Source organism: Crocuta crocuta, unplaced genomic scaffold, assembly GCF_008692635.1.
Source record: "Crocuta crocuta isolate KB4526 unplaced genomic scaffold, BGI_CrCroc_1.0 scaffold112, whole genome shotgun sequence".
NCBI classification, from domain to species: domain Eukaryota; kingdom Metazoa; phylum Chordata; class Mammalia; order Carnivora; family Hyaenidae; genus Crocuta; species Crocuta crocuta.
In genome coordinates, this window is record NW_027528818.1 from 2,297,268 (window position 1) to 2,321,464 (window position 24,197).

The following is a 24,197-nucleotide window of genomic DNA, read 5'->3' on the forward strand; positions in this document are numbered from 1 at the left end:
AAACCTCTTAAAGGGTAGTGGTGTACCTCAGCATTGCGTTCTTAGCATGTCACAGAGTGCTCACCAAACATTAAATAGTCATGTGCCTACTCAATTTATACAGCAGCACTTAAGCTGTGGCTGAGGACAATAGACACTCCCTCTTCCTTATCTTCTCCAATTCCAACATGTGGCCAGGGGAGGCTCTTCCCAAATACTGACCATTCATTCTCAGTTACCAAACTAGTATTGATGCAAGATTTCTTGAACAGTTTTTAAAAGTCAACACAAGCTCTCTTATCTTGAAAATTATTTTCACACTTAATAGGTTTGGGTGTCTTTGAAAAGATACCAGATTCTCTGAGAATGAGACAGAGGAAAGGAGCTATTCATCTCATTTTATGTAAAGCTTCCCACAGAAGCTAGTGTCAAGTCATAATATTTGATTTCACACACTGGAAAAATGAAGAGTCTTCACCTTATAATGAGAACTAAAGTGACGAGGTGTAGGTATTCTTGATGCATTAGGCCTTCTTTGGGATGTTAGAAACCCAAAATAATCTAGAATACTGCTTGAACATTATGTGGTGAGGGGAGTCTCTATTCAGCCTGGATAGAGCAGCACCTTTACCCTTGTATCTCACATGGAGTACTTTTAACACTATGTTGCTGTTGTTCAATTTCTTCAGTGAGTCACTGATTTCCTATTTCCCAACAGACCTCAGACCTATCCCCACCTCTCCATTTTCATCAACAGCACTCTATGTTGGTGGAAATTAGTGGAAAATTACTAACAATTCTCTTACAATCATAAATCACTAGACACATAAGGAATCAGGCCACCATGAGTAAAGATCTGCATGAGAAAAAAAATTAATTATTTAATTAATTAAAATTGTTGAAATTATTCGATACAAAATATTCACTCCATAAATATTTGTGAAATACTTATTACATGCCAGGCACTGTTATAATCACCAGCAGCACATCAGTGAACAAAACAGCCAAATATCTCCACCGCCATATGGTGCACATTCTAGTGGCTTCCTTTATAGACTCTAAGATGTCTGGAAGCTAAGACAGTCTGTACTCATCTCTAAATCCTAAGCACCTGGTAGAGTTTGGCACATCAGATGCCCCCAGTGAATATTTGTAAAATAAATAAGTTGAAGACTGTTCTTTCTTTTTGTCACTCCTCCTTCCCTGCTTTTCTCTCACTTCCCTGCACTTCTACTTACATATACTCTTAGCCAATAAGTATAGTTTATAAATACCTTTGGGGAACATTAAAAGAAGTGATGTCCATGTTATCTGTTTTTAATCAACAAAAGAATCTGCTTTGAAAGAAGATTTCTTCAGTCACTGGCTTTACATTCATGGTCTCCCAATTCCTATTTAGGCATTGTAACCAAAGATGAAACTGCAAAGAAAGATAAAGATTTTAAAGCAAAGTTCCAGAAACAGATCCAATTCAGTCCTGGACAGACTACAGCCAAGTGGAGAGTGAGAATTATGTCTGACAATAAATATGAGGCTTCAGAGACCTTCCAGATCATTCTGCTGAGCCCTGTCATGGCTGCACTGGAGTTTCCAGAAGTGGCAACTGTTGAAATTGTAGACCCTGGAGATGGTACGTGGTTTCTCTTGATATGATTTATCAACCAGTACGTGTTCCTGTGTCCATTTCAGGCTTTGATACCTCCTCCCTTGGGCTCCATAAGCCACTAAACGTGTTCATACCATTTAGGATTTAAAGCTAAGTAGATCGCTTTAAGGCAGTAATTTTTCCTTTGCCTCTTAGGATTTTTGAAAAGAAATATAGGAGGTTGAAATAGACATGACTTTACCACCATCCCTCTAAAATATGCACAAGGACTTATAGTTAACTTTCTATACAGTCACTCAGCTTTGCCCCCAGCTGGCTAATTCTCAGGACTCATTCCAGGCCCACTATCTTCTCAGTTTTCTGAGAGCTCCCCACCAGATCAGGGGGGCACTTTAGAGATCCCTTGTTTTAGAAGACTGGGAACCAGTCAACTCGGTTTTAATCTGTGTTCCACAAAGTTCTGTTATAGTTGTGCTTCATATCCTTGAATCCACAGGTTGATTTTATTCATTTATTTGTTCATTCATACAACAAATATCTCCCAAGAGAAAGGGGAAAAAAGTTTTAACTAATAATTGTGCTATTTGATGCCCCTTTTTGTAAAAGAAAAATACTCCTTAAAGGAAGGTTTTTAATTCATCTTTGAATTTTAATCAGACACATTGATTATCACAATAGTTGAAAGAATTCAGGCATCATCTAGAATTGCATGACTTACTATCAGGGTATAAGTCTGAGTTGAATTCACAAGAATGCTTGGAAAGTCCTCTGTATTAGTATGTCCCAAAATGCATAACAGAGAACAGTAGTATAATAGAATTTCTACACCAGGGTCAGAAAGCTTTCCGTGGACCAAATAAATCTAGATACTGTTTCAAATACCTTCCTTCCTTTGAAGCATCATAATTCATGCTGGCATATTAATGTTTCTAAGAAACTCTCCTATAAAGAAATCTGTTTAACTTTGTTTAACCGGTTTTCCCAAACTAGACCATGGGATTTATTATTATTATTATTATTATTATTATTCTTAAGGAACATTCTTTAAAATCTCTTAGTTATAGTTTTCTTGAAATACAATTTGGGAAATACTATTCTATGCACTTTGCATTTTGTCAGACAAAAGTGGAAAAAATTGCCCCATCACCCAGTGAACAAGTAGAAAACATTGCCCCAACACCCAATCTTCTCAGTTTTGTCAATGACAACACTTAGACACATGAATCAACTAAGAAAGCCAAATGTTAGGATACATGGCTAAAGCAGTAAGAGTTCTGAGGAGAGAAACTAGAGAGAACACCATAATCCTAGGCAGTTAAGCCTCCTGGAGTAGGCAGGGTTTGAGATGAGTCTTAAACAATAAATGAGATTTGGATTCATGGATGGTAGGGAAGTAGGCTTTCCAAAATGGGAAAATAAAGACTATATCTGAATAACCCAATATTAATATATTTTTCTAAATATCACATGATATCAATAACTTTAACTTACTTTTAGCTTCTTCCATGATGCCAAGCTTTTGAATCAAGGTATATGAAGACAGTAGACTACCACTCAGGGCAAAATGGAAGAAAGAAATTTATCACTTGTCTTCTTCCTCTGTAACTCAGGACCAATATTTTCTTGGAGGTAGATACCAGTAACTGTTGACACTAAATTATGCAGCAAAATCAAGAAGAAAAAAATTAACCCATGATTAACTACACAATTCAACATTGAATTCTGGGTTAACATTTAGTAGTAATTTCAAAAGAAAAAAGGATGGTGTACAATATTTTTCCTTCTTGCTTTCAAAAGGCAGTGTCTATGTGTACATATGTTATGAAAGAAAGAACTGAAGAAGTTAAATGTGGTTTGATCCATATAGTGACTTCAGCTGTCCACTTGACATTGTGAGTAGGAACAAGCCACTTTAAATCTTTATTTTTTTAAAACAAACACACATATTTAATTATACAGTGCATGGTTGATGAAAAGCCCTGGAAAACATTGAAAAGCCCAAAGAAAAATAGTATACGTAGTTCCATCAACAAGCGATGACCAATATTCATATTCATATTTCAGTGAAAGTTCCGATGAGGTGGATACATGCATAAATATACAGACATGTGCATGTGTGCAGGTACACACACTGGACACAGCTCAGTAAATTTCAGTGCAAATATTATTTTTAAAATTAAGGGTATAAGTATATTAACTATAATTAAAATTAAAAACTTGATTAAAAAAAATTAAGGGTAGGACCAGCAACTCAGTTTTCTCAAAATGTTAATTGGCCAGGGTCTTCCACCCAATAACAAACAAAATGTTTGTTGAATAAATCAGGGAAAAAATTGTTTCTGCGTTAATGAATTAGATTTCCCTGACCGTTATAAGCATTAGGGAGAAAAAAAAAGCAGTAAAAATAAAGGACAGAAGTGTGTGATCTCTATTTAAAAGACCTAAAATTTGACCTCAAAAAAAAAAGTACAATTTCTGCAAGATTTTCCTTTCCATTTTAGTGCTAGCTTTCCTCTTTGAACCTTTCAGAAGCCTCCTAAAGCCAGTTGCACTGCCTGTCCGGCTCCACTTCATAATGAACATTTCCTATTCCCACTATATTTTATATAGTCAGTTGTGCTGGGGAAATGTAGGGGGCAAAGGCTATGGTACATTTCTACTCAGGTTAAAATATCACAAGTATCCACAATTCAACAGCAGTCTTGCTAAAGAGCCTTCTACCATCTTTTTCTAGAACCTACAGTTTATATTCCAGAGGCAGAATACAAAATAGAGGAGCATGTTGGAGAGCTTTTGATTCCTGTAAAGCGGTCTGGAGATTCTAGCCAAGAACTAATGGTCATTTGTTCTACACACGAAGGTATGAGGCTTTGTGGGGTACTGATAAGATACCCAGGAATAAGATTCTCAGTCAGGATTGTGGGGATGCATGGAGTAGCGGGGTGGTGAGTCAAGTGCTTGGGGAAGACGGAGAAGCCTGAACCACCCCCCGCTCTGTGTCCTGCTGCTTGACAACTTTGCAACCACACGTGGATGCCCTAACTCTTCTGGAGCTGGTTTCCTCAACCAAGGATAAAATTTTACTCAAAACTGGGATGAAAGTGAATGTTGCAACTACCTCATAAAGTTTTTTGAGGGTCAAATGAGACATTTTATGTGGAAATAGTTTATATATGCTGGTGGAAAATATAAGTAAGAGAGTCTTGGGGCGCCTGGGTGGCTTAGTCAGTTAAGGGTCCGACTTTCGCTTAGGTCATGATCTCGCGGTTCGTGGGTTCAAGCCCCGCGTCGGGCTCTGTGCTGACTGCCAGCTCAGAGCCTGGAGCTTGTTTCAGCCTGTGACTCCCTCTCTCTCTGACCCTCCCCTGCTCATGCTGTCTCTCTCTCTCTCTCTCTCCTAGAAATAAATAAAACATAAAAAAAAAAAAAAGAATCCAACTGTGCCAAAGTGTTTAAAAAAAAAAAAATAAGTAAGAGAGTCTTAATTTTAATAGTTAGCATTGCATTGAAGAAGCAACATAAAGTAGTCCATATGTCCTATTAAGTCTCTTCTCTCTCCCCACCCCTATGAAAAATACCCCCTAATCATGGGCCCAGGTTTCCTCACACCTCAAAATAACATCCCATTCTTTCTGACCTTCTATACAGTCAAAATTAGTTGCCCTCTGTCCAATCCCTCAAAGTCATATTTTCTCACTCATTAAAACTATGTAATAGGCAAAAAAGAATGGACCTATAAGAATACCACGCAAATGAGAAGAATAAGCTGTAAAAGTAAACTACATTGTTCTATGCTCACACTAGTAGTTCACCTCTGACACCAAATGTGTGCAGTTTTTTTTTCCCAAACCAAACAATTTTCCAATTTCTGTGCACACCAGCTGAGTATCCTAAAATTCTGATGCCATCTACCTGGAGATAACAAAGACCTCAAAGGGTAAGGGCTCCATCCCATAAGACTGCCTTCATTTCAGATACCTATGTCAAGTTTAGGCTGCTATGGTTGTTATCTGTGTTTCTGAACTACTGGGTATCAATTAGAAGTTCCCACTACCCCTGTTTGTGTTTGAGAACTTTCTAGAACAGCTTGCAGTACTCAAGAAACCATTAACTTACTAGATTACACGTTGTTAAGGATACAACCCAGGAACAGCTGATGGAAGAAAGGCACAGGCAAGGTATGTGGGAAGGGGCACAGAGCTTCCTTGTCCTCTCTAGGTTACCTTTCCAGCACCTAGAGGTGTTCAGCCATCCAGAAACTCTCTAACTCCTTTGGTTAGAGTTTTTATGGAGGCTTCATTACATAGCCGCTATTGATTAAATCATTGGCCATTGGTGATTGAATTTTCTTCCAGCTCCTCTCCCCTCCCTGGAGGTTAGGGAGTGGGGCTGAAAATCCCAACCGTCTAACCACTGGCTGGTTTCCCTGACAACCAGCGTCCATCTCAAGGATACCTAGGAGCCCCCACCACTACTCATCTCTTAAGCATGCAAAAAAGACTCATCACTTCAAAGATTCTAAAGGTTTAAGGAGCTTGTGTGCCAGGAAACAAAGACAGAAACCAAATATATATTACTTCTTATGTCACAGGCTAATTTATTCAGAGCTCACTATAGCAAGGGGATCAATCACTTGTATTTGGCAGGGACTCAAAGGCAGGCAGAGGATTGAAATGCTTTATAATGGAAAAAAAGGAAGGTATTCTTTGATTAGAAGCTGTTGGCATAAGAAAGCTGGAGACCCACCTGGTTGATTAAGGAAATATATTTAGCTTTCTCTGGTTGGTCCTAAATTGGAAGCCAGGGCAAAAATTAGAGAAGCTGGCAGTTATTAACTCCTGACCATTAGAAGCCAATCATTACAGAGGTAGTGATTTCACTTCCTAGACTTGTTGCTGCAGATAGATGGTGGGTCAGATTTCTATTTTTATTAATGGTCTGACCACTCTCTGTTCATATGTTCAGTCTGTCCAAATCTGTGCTCACACTTGCTAAACATCCAACACTGCACAGCCCAGCCCACACAATTAAGAATTATCTACCCAAAATATTAGTAGTGCCAAGGTTGAGGAGAAGAACGAGAATAAATTCTCCTCTGCCCTGAGGACAAGGAATTTGGCAGTAAGCAGGTAATTTATTATTTTTTTGTTTTTTTTATTTTTATTTTTTTTTATTTTTGAGAGAGAGATAGAGACAGTGTGATCAGGGGAGGGTCAGAGAGAGAGGGAAACACAGAATCCAAAGACAGGCTCCAGGCTCTGAGCTAGCTGTCAGCACAGAGCCCGGCACAGGGCTCGAACCCACGAACTGTGAGATCATGACCTAAGCCGAAGTCAGACACTTAACTGACTGAGCCACCCAGGCGCCCCTATTTTGAGATTTTGAAAGCCACGTACAAAGACAAGCCCCTGTAGTACATCTTCAAGATCTTCATGTTTATGTATGTCTAGAGATGGACAGTCAGGTGCCCTGTCACCTATTCTTTAACTAAGACTGCCTTCTTGAAGGCATCAGCTGCACTGTCAGCTACATGTAACTTCAGGATCTCTTAAGTTTTAACCAGCTGTTTCCCCATGCGAGAAGCGAAAAGCAATGAGAAGAAATAACAAGGTGAGGCAGGCTTTGAGGTCCTTGTCAGGTGATCCCTGGGAAGATATGCTTCTCTTTCTCTCCCAAGTCACACTGGGCTTTGGTTGATGTCTTACAATGAATGAGGACCTGGGTGTGCAGGGGAGTGGCTGCAGCTGGGCAGAGAAGCTGACAGAGAAAGTGCACTCATTTTCTGCTTCAGGCTTCCAGGTGGCTTCTGGTACCAGTGGTGTATTCTCTGTTCACACCCATACTGTCTGGAAGGCAATGGTTCTAGAGTTTCCCAGATGTGGAATGGGAGGAATGAGGTGGTAAATAGCCCAATTTGGAAGTTCAATTGCAATTGCTAAGTTGGAAGGGACTGCCAAGGTCTGCCTATCCCTCTACTTCTGGAACAAGCTACATTCCAGAAAGACAAGCAGAACAAACTGAGACGTTCAGAAGATTTGGCAGTGAGCCAGCTAGGATAAGGGGCCACCTCCTCCCCCCACGGGAGAAACTACACCCAGATCTAGCTTCCCATAGAACTCCTCAATGGTGCCCTAGATAAGGTCTCTAGGTTCAAGACTGATATTCCCAGAAAACTTTCTACCTAACTGGCACACAACTCAGACTGCTCAGCACCTGAGTCTTGACCCACACAAAAGTCAGCTCTCATGCTTTCAGTAAAAAAAAAAAAAAAAAAAAAAAAATTAAGTATAAAAAGGCTAGGGCTCTTCTCTGGAGCACAAAGCCACAGTGTTCACGGTCACATCCTGACTCTTGCACATTCTTGTAGAGCAAGAACCTGTAAATTTGTATGTGCATTTGAGCAGCGTTGTGGTATTTATCTTCACCTAATCCCCACAGATACTTAAAAATCTCAAACGACGAAAGTTTAATTTGGTTTCTTAAACCTTATAGAAGTCTCATTAAAATAAATCCTTACCCACTCTTATTTTCATGAATAAAATTCAGCTGTATAAACCACTGAATGGAAAGCAAACTCATGCTTTGTACATTAGTAGTAAGTCGCAAAGATTAAAAGTGTATTACACTTACAGGTAGATGAAATCAGTGACTAGTTTTATGCCGTAGTTTGATGGGGATGTCAAGTTCCCACCATTACAGTTTCGGTCTGCCATGGCATTGCCTGAACTTGCTACCTGCCCGAAATGTGCATCATCAGTATTCTCAGACAATAATATGGGTGCATTGTATTTAAAAACATTGTTGGGGTGCCTGGGTGGCTCAGTCAGTTGAGCATCCCACTCTTGATTTCCGCTTAGGTCATGATCCCAGGGTCATGGAATCAAGCCCCACCCGGGACTCCACCCTGACCATGGAGCCTGCTTAGGATTCTCTCTCTTCCTCTCCCTCTGCCCCTCTCCCCTGCTTGTGCTAAATAAATAAATAAATATTTTTAAAAATTATTTGGGAGAAGAAGAGCTGGAGGAATAAACTCCCTCGACGACTGAGAACTGTTATTCTCTAGTGAAATGTTTTAGGCTCAAGGATACCTTAGGAAAGGATGTGTGCAAATTAGTTCTTGGCCCTGTTTTATTGTCAAGATAGGTGTCGTCCATCTTTTTCTTCTCAATAGTCACTTCCTTGTTAGGAAATTGCTCTTATTAGGAGAAAAAAAAAAAGGCCAATGAAGAGCAAACCACAGAATCTAAAACCAACAGTCTAGGAATAGTATTGAATCATCCTGTGGTTTTGGTCAGCCTCATGTCAAGTATGTTGAGGTTTTTAAATGATCAGCCTTCTTCAGTTGTAAGGCACTGTATGGTAAGCCGTAAGCCACGGCCCCACCCACTTCTTGGATTGGACTGTTTCTCTGGGTCATGTTAAAGAGGAAGTAGAAAGCACATTATTCTGAGCAGGTTCCAAGCACAGCCAAACAAAAGATTTTCTCCTGTTTTTCTTTAAAAAAAAAACTATTCTGTGTCTATTTATTTGGGTGTAAGTAGGTTTGTGGTTTATAGAAGTTAACCTTGCATCTTGGAGGGGTCCTTTGGATCATTCAGAAGTTCCTTGACTGTAGACTTGCTGGGGGTAAACTCCTTCAGGTTTTTGTTTATCAGAACATTTCAGCCTCTGTCTTGCAAATCTCAGGCGACAGTTATTTTCTCTCAGCATCTTGAGGCATCAGCAAGTTCCAGCTCCCAGTGCTGTTGTTAAAAAGCCTGCCCATGGTCTAAAGTCATCTTTGCAGTGATCTGTCTCTTCTAGGTGTTCAAGATCTTCTCACATTTATTTGGCTGTATCTGTGAATGATCTGAGGGCTTTACTTGAGGATTCTTTCCTCCCAAGGAGGATTTGTGGTGCTTCTTCCAGGAATCAAGAGCACCGCTGACCCAGAAATTCTCCTGCTCTTCTGCATCCCCAGGCTTCACTGTAGAGTCTTAGATCCTGCTCCCTGATGGGGCCTCAGGCCTGGGGCACAGTGTCCCCTGCAGTGTGAGGCTATACTTGCTGTCAGGATGACACCAGCTGCTACGTGGAATTCCCTTCTCTACCTTTATGGTATTTGGGGGCTGGAGGGTTTAGGAAATTGCTTTTGTTTTATTCTGGCCCTTGATGATTTTCCTTATTCCGATGAGCATAGAAAAGCCAGAATAATATTTCCTCTAGATGTTTCATAGCAGGAGAGCACCCCAGAGGACCTAGTCAGCCAAACTACTGGTAACTCGTCTAGACTCTTCTAGACAGAGTTTCTGGTGCTGCTTCAGCCCAGCCTTCCCCAGCCTTCCTTTCTTTCCACTTGCTCCCCCACCTCCCCCAATCACAGACTCTCTCCCAGGCATGAAATGAACTGTGGCTGGGGCTTCTGACAATAACCTGTTCCAACCAGGAGTTAAATGCTGCTCTTCTAAAGAGGAGTGATTTTCTGTCTTGCTGCCCTATTAAAAATCATATTAAATGAAATTTGTATGTTTTAAAGAATTTATAATTAAATACTATAATAACTAAAGATAATGTGCGGAAGCAAAAGATGCCCCATCAGGAGATGAGTCTTTTACTAATGAGGACGGTCTCTGCCTCAATTTTCTCATCGATAAAGTGCCCTAGCCACCTCAGAAAGTTATCATATACTATAACATAGTGATTCAATTAACCTTTAGTGTAGTTTCTTGATAGAACTTTCTCTGACTTTAAGTACCATCTCTGATTTTTGTAAAGCAAATGTACTATGTAGCTGCAGAAATTGAGCTATATAGTCTCTGTAAAGAAACAATTTCTTTTTAAATAACTTCATAGATTCTCAGACTCCTAGTGATGTCTGAAACGGGCTTGCCCAGGGGAAAATCTGTGCCATTATCATTGTGGCTGGAGTGGCATGCTGCATCTAGGTAGTAACTGCTGGTGAGAGCCAGTTATGTACACCGCCATCCCAATCTGTGCTCTAACTTCACATTGATAGTGAAACTGGTCGGTGGGACTATTTACATGACAAAAATCAGCAAAGACTACAGAACAGGGCTTTCGTGAGTTTTGTTTATTTGGAGAGCCAAGTGTTAGACTTTACCAGCAAACCATCAGCGTGGGAAAGGGGCAAAGGAGAGAGGGTGATTCTTACGTTAGTAGGAAATTAATCCTTTGGTCCAATCTTAATTTGGAGGATTAAACACTACTCAGTAAGACAGTCCATCCTGTCTCATAATCTACTTCTGCAAACAACAAGGGCATAGTATAGGAGAGCCTTCTCTAATGTTCCTTGCAAAAATGCTATAGCACAACCACTGGTCAGGGGCCCTAACAAGACTTGAAGCTCAATTGCTAAAGCATCTTTTTGAAAACAACCTGGAACTACATCTGTGCTCCTTGGACAGGCTTCATTATTAGATAAGAGAGACATACAGACCATTGCCAAGGAACCTGATCTTATATCTCAGGTTATATTTGATGTTTTCAGAACAGAATTTTCTCTTTTAATTCCTAGGGATTTTAAACTTGCTACCAATAAAGTGGAGCTTTTATTTTATATAACTAAAATAAATACCAGTATTCTCTATTCTTGCCTGTTACACATAACTGATCATTGGTTTTCCAAAGTAAAATTTCCAGAATCCTAGGAAGAATGGGCCATTTAAATCAACTGAATTTTGGAGTGCCTGGGTGGCTCAGTCGGTTAAGTGTCCAACTTCAGCTCAGGTCATGATCTCACAGTCAGTGAGTTCGAGCCCCGCATCCGGTTCTGTGCTGACAGCTCAGAGCCTGGAGTCTGCTTCAGATTCTGTGTCTCCCTCTCTCTCTACTCCTCCCCTGCTCACACTCTGTCTCTCCCTGTCTCTCAAAAAATGAATAAATGTTAAAAAATTAAAAATAAATAAATAAACTGAGTTTTTATTAAATGAGATATTAATTAGCCAAGCTTCCTCAATCAATACTTGTTGTTTAAAAAAAAAAACATGCTAAAATATATTGTTTTACTTTTGGTTTTAGTCAAGTTTCACAGCCAAATGATTTTCAATAGAATTATATTTCAATCTTTCATTGAACCCAGAAAGCTACCTAATTACATGAATGCCTATTCCACCAAGTGGATCAGTCAGCTGAAAAAACTGAATAGAAAGGGAAAAAAATCCCAATCACTTTTGTTTTATGAACTATGAGAAATCATTTGACTATTCACTAGACGAATTATGTTGAGAAAGAGATTTAATAAAGACAGTTGCTATTTAATAAAGATAGCATTAGATACTTACTGTGCAAGTCCAGTGTGTATCTGCTTTTTGGTATTTATCCTGAGGAGCTAAATGTGGGGCTTCTGATAAGGATGTTTTCTCACTTCAGCTGTCACATCAACATTCTGCATGCCAGACAACCAGGGAAAATTTTTAAAAAGTGTACTCTCCAACGTATAATCCCTTTTAAACTTTGGGCTCAAAAAAGCATCTCAAAGATTGTTATTTAATCTGATTATTGAAAGAGCCTATTACTTTTCCCAATTTTTTTTGTGTATATCCTAAAGCCTCAAAGGTCTCCCCAATAAACAGAGTGTCTCATTGTGTCCCTGTGAACTTTCTGTATTGTAGCCACTTACCTCTCTGTTTAGTTGGGGAGTGCCTCTCTCTAGCACTTCTTGATAGTCCTGTCTCTGGCATCCTAAGAACAAGCCTCTCCTTCCCAGCTTGGCTCAGAGAGCTCTTCCAAGCATGGGTTTCACAGGACTGAAGTGGAAGGGAACATCACGAAGGAATACATTTCAAACCACAGGCTGGAATTGGAGCTTGGTTAGCTTCCCCAGCAAATGATAATCCCCCAGGATAGCTATCCACACCTAGAAGTTACTGCCCTCTGCCTTTGTAAACATGTATTCTCATCAATCCCTCCAGCTCTAACCCCCTTTTTTTTTTCTTTTAGGTTCCCAGAATAATAAAACAGTCAATTCATTACTACCTGATAATTCTAAAATTTGTTCTATTGAAAAATCATCCTGAAACATTTTGAGTTAGTGCCCTTCTGAGTAAAACCTATGAGGTCAATTTGGGAATCATTTTTATTTTCTAACACGCTGTGTGTATACATGAAACACACATTCATCAGTATCAACTTGTATTGGGGTGCCTGGGTGGCTTAGTCCAACTTTCGCTTAGGTCATGATCTTGCGGTTCGTGGGTTCGAGCCCCGCGTCGGGCTCTGTGCTGACTGCCAGCTCAGAGCCTGGAGCCTGTTTCAGTCTGTGACTCCCTCTCTCTCTGACCCTCCCCTGCTCACGCTGTCTCTCTCTCTCTCCTAGAAATAAATTTTTTTTAAAAAGTATCAACTTGTATTTATATGGATTCAGATTAGCAAAAAGGCAGTGGACATTGGTGTGAGCCTGCATATCCATACACCATAGCCACAAACAAGAAAGACCCTTGTGGGACTAGAGTGGTCAGTTCAGAAGCTCACTGTCTCATCCTCATTGCTTCTTATGAAGGAGATGTGTGGTGGGAAATGTTTCTTCTTTCAAAAAGTGTTTCTTTAATATATTGAGTAATTTTACACAGTCTTTATTCTACCTAAATCTGGTCTGCCTAAGTCATTTAAATTACTGTGACTACTTTTACTCTTTTAGCTCTAAACCTGTTATGTTGCTTTTTTTTTTTTTTAATACTGCAGAAAAATGCACTGACTTGAACTCTTGGTGGGGATTATAAAATGGTAAAACTCCTATGGAAGACAGTACAGAGGTTCCTCAAAGAATTAGAAATAGAACTGCTATTTGGTCCAGCAGTCCCATTTCTGGGGATATAGCCAAAGAAGTTGAAAGGAGTTGAAAAGATATTTGCACACACTTGTTCATAGCAACATTATTCACAGTCGCCAAGGTAAAGCAACCCAAGTATTCAAATGGATGGATAGACTAAATGTGATTTGTATGTACAATAGAATATTATCCAGCCTTAAAAAAGAAGAAAATTGGAGCACTTGGGTGGCTCAGTTGGTTAAGCATCTGATTTTGGCTCAGGTCTTGATCTTGCAGTTTGTGGGTTTGAGCCCTGTGTTGGGCTCTGTGCTGTCAGCTCAGAGCCTGGAGCCTGCTTCAGATTCTGTGTCTCCCTCTCTCTCTCTGCCCTTCTTCCACTTATGCTCTCTCTCTCTCTCTCAAAAATAAATAAACATTAAAAAAAAAAAAGAAAATCCTATCACTTGCTACACTATAGATAAAACCTTGAAGACATTGAGCTAGATAAAACAAGAGAGTCACAAAAAAGAGACAAATACTATGTAAATCCACTGACATGAAGTACTTAGAGTTTTAAATTCATGGTGGTTGCCAGAGACTGAGAGGGGTAGGGGAAGTAGGGAGTAGTTGTTTAATGGGTACAGAGTGTAAGTTTTGTAAGATGAAAAAAGTTCTAAGTATCTATTTCACAATAATGTGAATAAACAACACTACTTATATGTACACTTAAAAATGATTAAGATGGAAAATTTTAGGTTATGTTTATTTTACCACAATAAAAAAATTTGTTCTAATTCCCAGAAATCCTACTCCTAAGTATGTACTCAAGAGAAATAAAAATATATATTCATTCAAAGATCTGTACTAGAGTATTTATAGCAACATTATCCAGAAGAGCTAAAAACTGAAAACCACCCAAATTATCAACTGGTAAGAAGGAAAACAAATTGTGGTATAGCCATGCAATGGAGAATACTATTCAGGAAGAAAAAGGAAAAACAAAAACCTGATGAAACTCAAAAACATTGTGCTACATGAGAGAAATCAAACACACTAGAGTAAGAACTATTTCACTTGTATGAAATTCTCATAAAGGCAAGTAAATGTGTAGAGACAGAAAACGGATTAGTGGTTTCTAGGGCTGGAAGACGGAGAAGGATTGCCATGGGTGTATGTCGGCTTTTACGGGTGGATACAAATGTTCCCTATTATGCTTCTGGTAATGGTTACATGACTGTATACATTTGTCAAAACTCATCAAATAGGACATTTAAATTTGTGAATGTTAACGTATGCAAATCATTATAATAAAATTTAAAACACTGCATCTAAACTGAAATCTTCCAATCAACCCTGTACTTCTTGTGAAATAATAAGTAATTTTGTGGCTGCATTTTGGTGCCGTGCAAGGAACTCTAGTCAGGGCGTGAAGAGTCCGATTACATAGGGCATGCAGTTCTGTGGCCGTGGGGAGGGGAGAGGCAGGAAGACATCTGGACCATGACCATGGCATGGACTCTCTGGTCCTAATTTCTCTGCGCTTCAGTTTCCCATCGGTAACTTGAATGAATTAAGCTAAACCAGGCCTAGTATTTTATGATCCTTCAGTTTCTTTAGCCCCTAATGTAACAGACCTTATTCAGTATGTATCCTGTTTAAAGACCACCAACTGTGAAATACCAGGGTCTGTTCTGAAAGCCTTCTAATTACAACATTGATAACTATGACTGTCAGAGGTAAGTGTGACTTATAATTCATATAGCATTGTGCTCCATGCTATTACCTAAAAACAGTTGGAAGAACCAGTGAGGAACAGGTTTCGTACTTGGAATTCCATTTCGTCTCCTCTTCTCTGTTCCATCTCATATTCCTATAGGTTCTGCCACAGGCTCCATTCCTTCAACGGCGTTATCTTTCTCTGACTACATCTCACGTCCAGAAGATGGCACCAGCATCCTCCACTTTGACAAGGATGAGGCTGAGAAAAGCTGCCGGGTCTTGATCATCGATGACTCCCTCTATGAAGAGGAGGAATCCTTCAGTGTTTCACTGAGCCTGCCAGCGGGAGGGCGACTGGGAGCCCAGTTCCCCACGAGCAAGGTGGTTATCCTGGCAGATCCTGATGATGGTAAGTCCATTTCCTGCCTTCACCTCTTTTTTTTTTCTAGGTAACCTGCATTTGATTCTTTTTTTTTTTTTAACTTTAGCTAATTAACATATAGTGCAGTATTGGTTTCAAGAGTAGAATTCAGTGATATATCCTAACACACAGCCAGTGCTCATCACAGTAAGTGCCCTTTTTAATACCCATTACCCAGCTAGCCCATCTCCCACCCACCCCTCTCTGCCGACCCTCAGTTTGTTCTCTATCATTGAGTCTCTTGTGGTTTGTTTCCCTCTCTTCTCTCTGCCACCCCATCCCCCCTTCTCATATGTTCATCTGTTTTGTCTTTTAAGTTCCACATATGAGTGAAATATTTGGAATTTTCTTTCTTTGACTGGCCTATTTCACTTAGCATAAATACGTTCTAGCTCCTTCCAGTCATTGCAAATGGCAAGATTTCATTCTTTTTGATGGCTTAGTGATATTCTAGTGTGTGTGTGTGTGTGTGTGTGTGTGTGTACCACATCTTCTTTATCCATTCATCAGTCGATGGACGTTTGGGCTCTCCTCATAGTTTGACTATTGTTGATAGCACTGCTATAAACATTGGGGTACATATTCCCCTTCAAATCTGTATTTTTGTATTTTTGAGTAAATACCCAATAATGAAATTGCTGGATCATAGAGTAGTTCTATTTTTTGTTTTTTGAGGAACCTCCATACTGTTCTCCAGAGCAGCTGCACCAGTTTGCATTTCCACCACCAGTGCAAGAAGTTTCCCCTTTCTCTGCACCCTCACCAATACCCGTTGTTTCCTGTGTTGTTAATTTTAGCCAGTCTGACAAGTGTGAGGTGGTATCTCATCATGGTTTTGATTTGTATTTCCCTTCTGATGAGTGATGTGAATGTTTTTATACATGTCTGTTAGCCATCTGGATGTCTTTTTTGGAAAAGTCATGTCTTCTGCCTATTTCTTAACTGGGTGTTTGTTTTTCAGGTGTTGAGTTTGATAAGTACCTTATAGATTTTGAATACTATCCCTTTATCAGATATGTTGTTTACAAATATCTTGTCCCATCTTATAGGCTGCCTTTTACTTTTGTTAACTCTTGGCAATAACTGCCTTCTTATTACACTGTCCTTTGACAATTGAGAGACAAACCTATTTGATATTCCTTTCTCCAAAGGCAGTGAGTGGCTTGTCAAATATGTAGATATCACTAACACCAAGAACAAAAGAGCAATTCAGGAAGAAAATATTTGTGTATGAATTTATTTAAAGAAAAAAAACAGCCTAAGGGAGTGACCCAAGACTTAGAAGCCAAGCAGAGTACCAAAGTTAAGTATCTGATTCTCCAACCTGGACTGTCCACAACGACCCTCATCTTAGCAGCACAAGGGGGCTTGCTCATAACAGTAAGTGCATGATTCTTCAAAAGGTACAAAGGTACCATGGAGCTCCCATGTCTAGGCATCCAGACTTCTCTTCCTACCATATGTGGCAAGGAATTTGGCTCCAGTTCCGGGGGATCCCAGCTGAAATTTGGCTAGGGTAGAAGGGGTCTCCTCATTCCTCAACACCCACCCCACGTCCCAGATGTGATACAAAATATCAAGCCCGATATTACTTTCCTAGTTCTTAATTGCCCTTTCTCAATTGCCCTTTCTACAAGAAGCACTTTCAAGAGAAAATGTTGATAAAGCCAGGAGCAGGATCAGACTCTCTTATTACTAGTCTCAGACTGCTTCATCTCTCAAACAGGCTGCTATCGGGATTTGAGTGAGTGTGAGTTTCTGTGTTCAGATCTAGGCAAGGTTAGATTGGATTCTGAGCCTGGGCATTACCATTTCTCCCCATGACTTTGGTCAGGTCAAGCTATCTGGGGCTCAGTTTCCCAATCCATAAAGTAAAGAGGTTTAAGTGGGTTGTCTCTAGGGACCCTTCCAACTCTAGAATTTGATGTTTCTTTCTTTTTTCAAAGTGTTTGTTTGTTTGTTCTTTGTTGAGAGAGAGAGAGAGAGAGAGAGAATGTCAGTGCCTGTGAGTGGAAACAAAGAGAGAGGGAGAAAGAGACTCTCAAGCAGACTCTCAACACAGAGTCTGATGCAGGGTTTAATTTCACAAACCCATGAGAGCATGACCTGAGCCAAAATCAAGAGTTGGATGCTTAACCGACTGAGCCACCCAGGTGCCCCTAGAATTTGGTGGTTCTTGAAGTCCTTTTAAGGCTTTAGTTAACCACTACTCATACCTATACAGTGAAATACCCTATAAAATATTTGAGTATTTTTTTAACAAAATGTTGTCATGAACTTAAAAATTCATGTTAAAATTTTACTCCTAAAAACTCAGGTAAAAAACAGAACTAATCACTGAACTTGAATGGCCTTCTGATTCTGGCCACCCATTTTGTTTTCTGTTTCTCCAAGGCTTCCCCATAAATAAATTCCTATTGTTAGACTCATGCTATTCTTTCCTATGTGGGTGCTAGGAGACGCCCCCAAAATAATATGTCTGTACATTATATATTTTCATGCTTTAACATTTTCTAAGAATATAATGAGTTACACTTTGATAAGGAAGTACATTGCAATTCTACCCACACATTTAGGAAGAAATGTATCTTAAAAATCATCCTGAAAAACTAAAGCAGAAGTAAAAAATAAGATTGTCTAGACTTCAATGATTCGCTTTTCTTTCCCAATGAGAAGTATGTTTCTTACAACCTCTTTACCTAACACTTTTTAAGAGTTTATCAAAAAGCAGAGTGTCCCCCATAACTACAAACACCAGAAATTTGCATAAATGATCCATCAGACATCAAAGCTAAACAAGAAATCTCACAGTGCTCAGGATGGACTATGGCTTTTTTACGTACGCAAAAGTGAGTTTACTCTTGGAACCACCTCATGGAGGAACTCAGACAGAGATTCTTAATCCAAATCTCAGTGTTTGTTTATACAGTAAGAAATGAATGGCTGTCAAGGGGGTGGACATTCAAGTTGACTGGTCAGTAGGGTAGGCTGAACACTGGCCCTCAAATAAATCCATGTCCTAATCCCTAGAGTTTGTAGTATGTTACCTTACATGGGAAAAACTGCAGATGGGATTACATTAAGAATTTTGAAATGGATAGATTAGCCTGGAATATCCAAATAGGCCCAGTAGACTCATAAAGGTCCTTACAAGAGAGAGGCAGGAGGGTCAGTGAGAGAAAGATGTGATGATGGAACCAGAGATGATCACTGGTTTATTCATTAATTCTGTGTATATCCTGGTAGTCCACTTCGGCTACATTTTTCTCTGTTTATTTATTTTTGTTTATTTATTTTTATTTTATGTTTATTTATTTTTGAGAGAGAGAGAGAGACAGAGCAGGAGCAGGGGAGGCAAAGAGAGAATCTGAAGCAGGCTCCAGGTTCCAAGCACAGAGCCTGACACAGGACTTGAACTCATGAAACACAAAATCATGACCTGAGCTGAAGTCAGGCACCCAACTCACTGAGCGGCCCAGACACCCCATTTATATTTCAACTAATAAACTTTTATCTGTAAATCATGGTGGCCACTGATATAATAGACTATTTAAATTATGATAGTCAAAGTAAGAAATGCCTGAGATGAATTTTCTTAGTTTACTCATACAGCATTATGTGAACAACAGAGTCATTATGTGAACAACAAAGTTAGTAAGATGAACTAAATTGGACTAATCTGTAGGGGTAACTATATGCAGGAATGTTGCCAGGTAAACTGGGGAGACCCAGGTCCTGAGGCCTAGACCCAGCCATCCCAAAGAGGTTGCCAAAGCCTCTTGATCTCATCACAAGAAAGTAATGTTATTATTCTATTTAGCTGGGAAATGTTTTGCTTCCTTAAACAGAGGTCAAATATCCCCTTGTCAGATGGGTCACCTACAGCAATACCTTTGTGAAGGCAACTACAATGGAGCAATGCGAAGAAAAGAAATCTCTCAGGACACATCTAAGATCCTGGCCCTGCACTGCCACAGAATCCCTTATAAAAAACATCGACTGCATTATGGCAGATACCACAGAATATGGCCAATAAACATTACCTAAATGAACGTATGGTAGGCTCCATATGCATTCACTGGGCTTCAGACCTAGCTTCCACTGGCCCTGTACCAGGTGCAAGAGAAAACTGAGGACACTTTTTTTTTAATGTTTATTTATTTTGAGGGAGAGAGAGAGACAGAGTGTGGGCAGAGGAGCAGAGAGAACTGCCGGAAATTTGAAAGGGAGGGACACAGAATCCAAAGCAGGCTCCAGGCTCTGAGCTGTCAGCACAGAGCCCAATGCAGGGCTCAAACCCACAAACTGTGAGATCATGACCTGAGCCAAAGTCAGATGCTTAACTGACTGAACCACCCATGTGTCCCCTGAGGACAGTTACTAATTAGCAAATTGTGTCTGTTTTATATTTAAACACTTATAGCAGGTTCCTGCTTTTCTACTGAGGATGTTTATTTCAGTTTTTAGGATGTGATTTGAAAACTTGTAATCTGCTACAAAAAAAAAAGAATTGATGGGGCGTCTGGGTGGCTCAGTCGGTTAAGCGTCCGACTTTGGCTCAGTTCATGATTTCACAGTTCGTGGGTTCGAGTCCTGCATCGGGCTCTGTACTGACAGCTAGCTCAGAGCCTGGATTCTGTTTCAGATTCTGTGTCTCCGTCTCTCTCTGACCCTCCCCTGCTCATGCTGTCTCTCTCTTTCTCTCAGAAATAAATAAAACATTAAAAAAAAGAATTGATGTCCAATTTCATAGAGAGCTGTTAGTTTTGTTTGTCCTAAGGCAATAAGATTTGTATAACATGCATAAAATTTGCCTATAAAGAGTGCCAGATAGATTAGTATCTTTATCATTAAATGGATATTGAATAGAATGATGACAGATTTAAAAAAACATTATAAAGAAAAATTGTGTAAAGAAATTGCACATACATAAAGTGTCATTTTGGTGAAACAAGTACATCCTACTTTTTTTTTAATGTGGTTAATACTGTTGCAAGACCAAGATAAAGTTCAACACATAAATGGTTTTAAGACCAAGATAAAGTTCAGCACATAAATGGTTTTAAAACATGAAAGACATTTTTCTGTGCTGTAAAACCAGGAAACCATTCAGAAGAAAGAGTATCACAGGGCGCCTGGGTGGCTTAGTCCGTTAAGCGTCCAACTTTCGCTTAGGTCATGATCTCGCAGTTTGTGGGTTCGAGCCCCGCGTCGGGTTCTGTGCTGACTGCCAGCTCAGAGCCTGGAGCCTGTTTCAGTCTGTGACTCCCTCTCTCTCTGACCCTCCCCTGCTCACGCTGTCTCTCTCTCTCTCCTAGAAATAAATAAAAATATTAAAAAAAAAAAAAGAAGAAGAAAGAGTATCACTATGTTGTATAAAGTTATTCATATTACAATACAATTGCCACAGGCTTCATAAATAGAAAGAAATTATTTCAGTTCTTATTTTTTTAAGTTTATTTATTTTGAGAGAGAGAGAAAGAGAGAGAGAGAGAGAAAAGCAGGCAGAGAGAGAGTGAGAGAAAGAATCCCAAGCAGACTCCCCACTGTCAGTGCGGAGCCCAGTATGGGGCTTGAATCCACGAACCATGAGATCACGACCTGAGCCAAAATCAAGAGTCAGGTGCTCAACCACCTGAGCCACCCAAGTGCCCCCTCAGTTCTTATTCTTAAACTTGGATGCCATTGTTCACTTTTTGCAGTTTAAAAAAGTTTTACACTGATTGCCACTGTTGTCCTGCACATATCTTTCTGGAAATGCTTAATACATTTGACATTGTGACCACTCATTCTTCTCAGCTCTCTGCTCTTGATACCCCTGGTTCTATTCCTCTTGCCATCAATCCATTTGTTCGTTCATCTGTCCATCTTTCTTCCTTCCTTCCTTCCTTCTTTTCTTCCTTCCTTCCTTCCTTCCTTCCTTCCTTCCTTCCTTCCTTCCTTCCTTCCTTCCTTTCTTTCTTTCTTTCTTTCTTTCTTTCTTTCTTTCTTTCTTTCTTTCTTTCTTTCTTTCTTGCTCTCTTTTGGATTCTTTCCCCTCTGCCAGTCACCCTAAAGGTTGATTCCCCCACTACAGTTCTCTTTATTCATCCATATTGAATGATTATATCATGTTACAGGATGGACTCAAACTTGTGTGCTAACACCCTCAAATCTTATCTTGGGCCCTAATTCTTGAACTCCAGATTCACACACTAAACTAAACTTTTCTAGACCTGTCTACTTGGATATCCCATCAGATGTCATCATCTTGCCCTCTCTTACCCCTAGCTGAGATTATTCCCCTTCCTATATTCCCAACGAAGTGATCGACAGCTCCACTCCCACACCCCAGGATGTTCTAGTAGCTGCCTACCTCCAACCACTGGGTGCTGCTCAGGGCACTTACCCCGTTCATCTCCCCCTTCAACCTTAATACTAGTATGTACTTCAAATCATACTCATGTGTCACCTGGATAATTGCAGTAGCTTCCTACTTGGTAATCTTAACTCTTCCTTAAATCTGTAGCTCAAACTGAAGTTAGACAGATGTACAGAAAACAACAAAAACCAACCACTTTTCTACTGCTTAAAATCAGTTCCCACGTTCTATAGAGTCTAAAAAGTAAAGACCCATCTACTTCACATTGACCCAAGTCCCTGCAGTATCTGGCTTCTACCTTCCTCTCTAACTCATTCCCAACATCCCTTTACTCTCTCTCATCTCATATGTCACTAGGAATCAAATGCTTGTATTTCTCCCCAGGCACTAGGCTTCTTCAGGCTCATATGCCTTTTTCCCTATTAGCCACTCTGGAACATTCCTCCCAGCATTCCCACTGATCCTTTCTCTGGATTCATCTTCAGATCCAGCACAGCTTTATCTCTCCCAGGACTCCTCCTTTGAGCCTTGAGGTTGGACCTTCTCTTGTCCAACCGCTCAGGGGTCAGCTGATTGAAATTGGTGAGGCTGCCCTCTTACACCAAAAACACCTTGACGGCAAAGAATCCATATTCCTCTACATCCCCAGTAGCTACCATGGCACTTAGAGCACAGAGAGGACCCTCAGTAGATGCTTAACTGAAGAAAAAAAAAATCGAATTTGACATCATAAAGCCTGATATTAAAGAACTCACAGTGACCCATAGCCATTGCCTCTTTCTTTTCTAAGAATTCAGGAATCATTTTAAATAAACTGTTAGAGAGTTTTTCTAGAGATTAGGCTTACCAGTTTGCCTCTAGATCTTATTTTCTCTGCTGAGGCAACTGAAAAAATATTTCCCTACCTCCTATCTTTTGACATCTCTCCTGTTCTGAGTGGTTTCTCAAAATCTACCAATAGTGCATCTGTCGCTTCATCTGAAAGTCCTTTCTGGATCTTGTCGTGAAATTTCTCTGAATCTGAACATTGAATACACCTTGAGTGAAGGTCAGATCCCTTTTGAGAGCTTCACTTCCCAACTTGTCGTACTCTGTTTCCCTATTTCCATTTAAAAAATGTTCTCTTTGAAAGGAGATAAAAACACATCAATGGCTGTGGAATCAATTTAACTTAAGTATGACGTGGTCACAACATCGTGCTCTCATGATGGCCCACCCTAAGGATTACTGCCACCGCCCCAGAACTACAGCAAAGATAACTGGAGATACTGCTGGGCAACAAAGAGGAGTCTTCTCTCTACTTCAACAAATCTCCTGATGCTTTATACACAGAGCATCTCAGAAGAGTTTCATGATTTTTCTTCTAAGAGGCACAATCCTACTCTTACATCTTATATCTGACTATATTCCTAGAGGCTTGGTACATTTTTCTTCTGCATAGCAGCATAAGTGACCAAATATGTTTTTTCTTTCTCACCTCTTCCCCTTCCCTATACATAATACAGAATAAGTTCTGTGCTAAAAAGTCAGATCACTTTGTACCAACTTAAAAAAAAAAAAACCTTTGTAATAAGTTCAAAATATAACAGAAGTGAGTTAAAATTATCTGTTTGACAGATTCTTCAGTACTTGTAATACACCAGCCTCTGTGTTGCTGGGGTACAAAGACACTTGGACTCTAGTCCCTGACCCTGAGAAGTATGTAAGGTTCTAATAAAAACACAGAATGGCGTGTTAGCTTGGTAGCTTTAACGTTTTAACTTTTTACAGAGGTCATAAATCAAGAGAAGTTCTCTTTTTTAAATATTTTTTACATTTATTTATTTTTGAGAGAGAGAGCATGCAAGCAGGGAAGAGGCAGAGAGAAAGAGAGACACACAGAATCCAAAGCAGGCTCCAGGCTCTGAGCTGTCAGTACAGAGCTCCATGCAGGGCTTGAATTCATGGACCGTGAGACCCAGACTTGAACTGAAGTTGGATACTTAACCAACTGAGTCACCTAGGCACCTTAAGAGAGAGAAGGAGTTCTACAGACAATCCAGTGAAGAAATGGTCAGAAGACATGAATAGACACTTCTCCAAAGAGGACATCCAGACAGCCAACAGACACATGAATGATGCTCAGTGTCACTCATCATTAGGGAAATACAAATCCACACTGAGATATTACCTCACGCCAGTCAGAGTGGCTAAAATGAGCAAATCAGAGAACTCTAGATGCTGACGAGGATGTGGAGAAACGGGCACCCTCCTACACTGTTGGTGAGAATGTAAACTGGTACAGCGCCTCTGGAAAACAGTGTGGAGGTTCCTCAAAAAATTAACCATAAAACTCCCCTATGACCCAGCAATAGCACTGCTGGGA

The 24,197-nt window shown here is 39.9% G+C and overlaps 1 protein-coding gene across 1 annotated transcript in view; it reads left to right on the forward strand.

Moving 5' to 3' along the window:
• The window catches only part of FREM3 (FRAS1 related extracellular matrix 3), an 85,751-nt gene that overhangs the window by 54,885 nt on the left and 6,669 nt on the right, over positions 1 to 24,197 (forward strand). Inside the window, exons 4-6 of the mRNA XM_077755928.1 lie at positions 1,379 to 1,609; positions 4,320 to 4,445; positions 15,208 to 15,459. Coding sequence (XP_077612054.1) covers positions 1,379 to 1,609; positions 4,320 to 4,445; positions 15,208 to 15,459 — 609 coding nt within the window. The remainder of the gene's footprint in view (positions 1 to 1,378; positions 1,610 to 4,319; positions 4,446 to 15,207; positions 15,460 to 24,197) is intronic.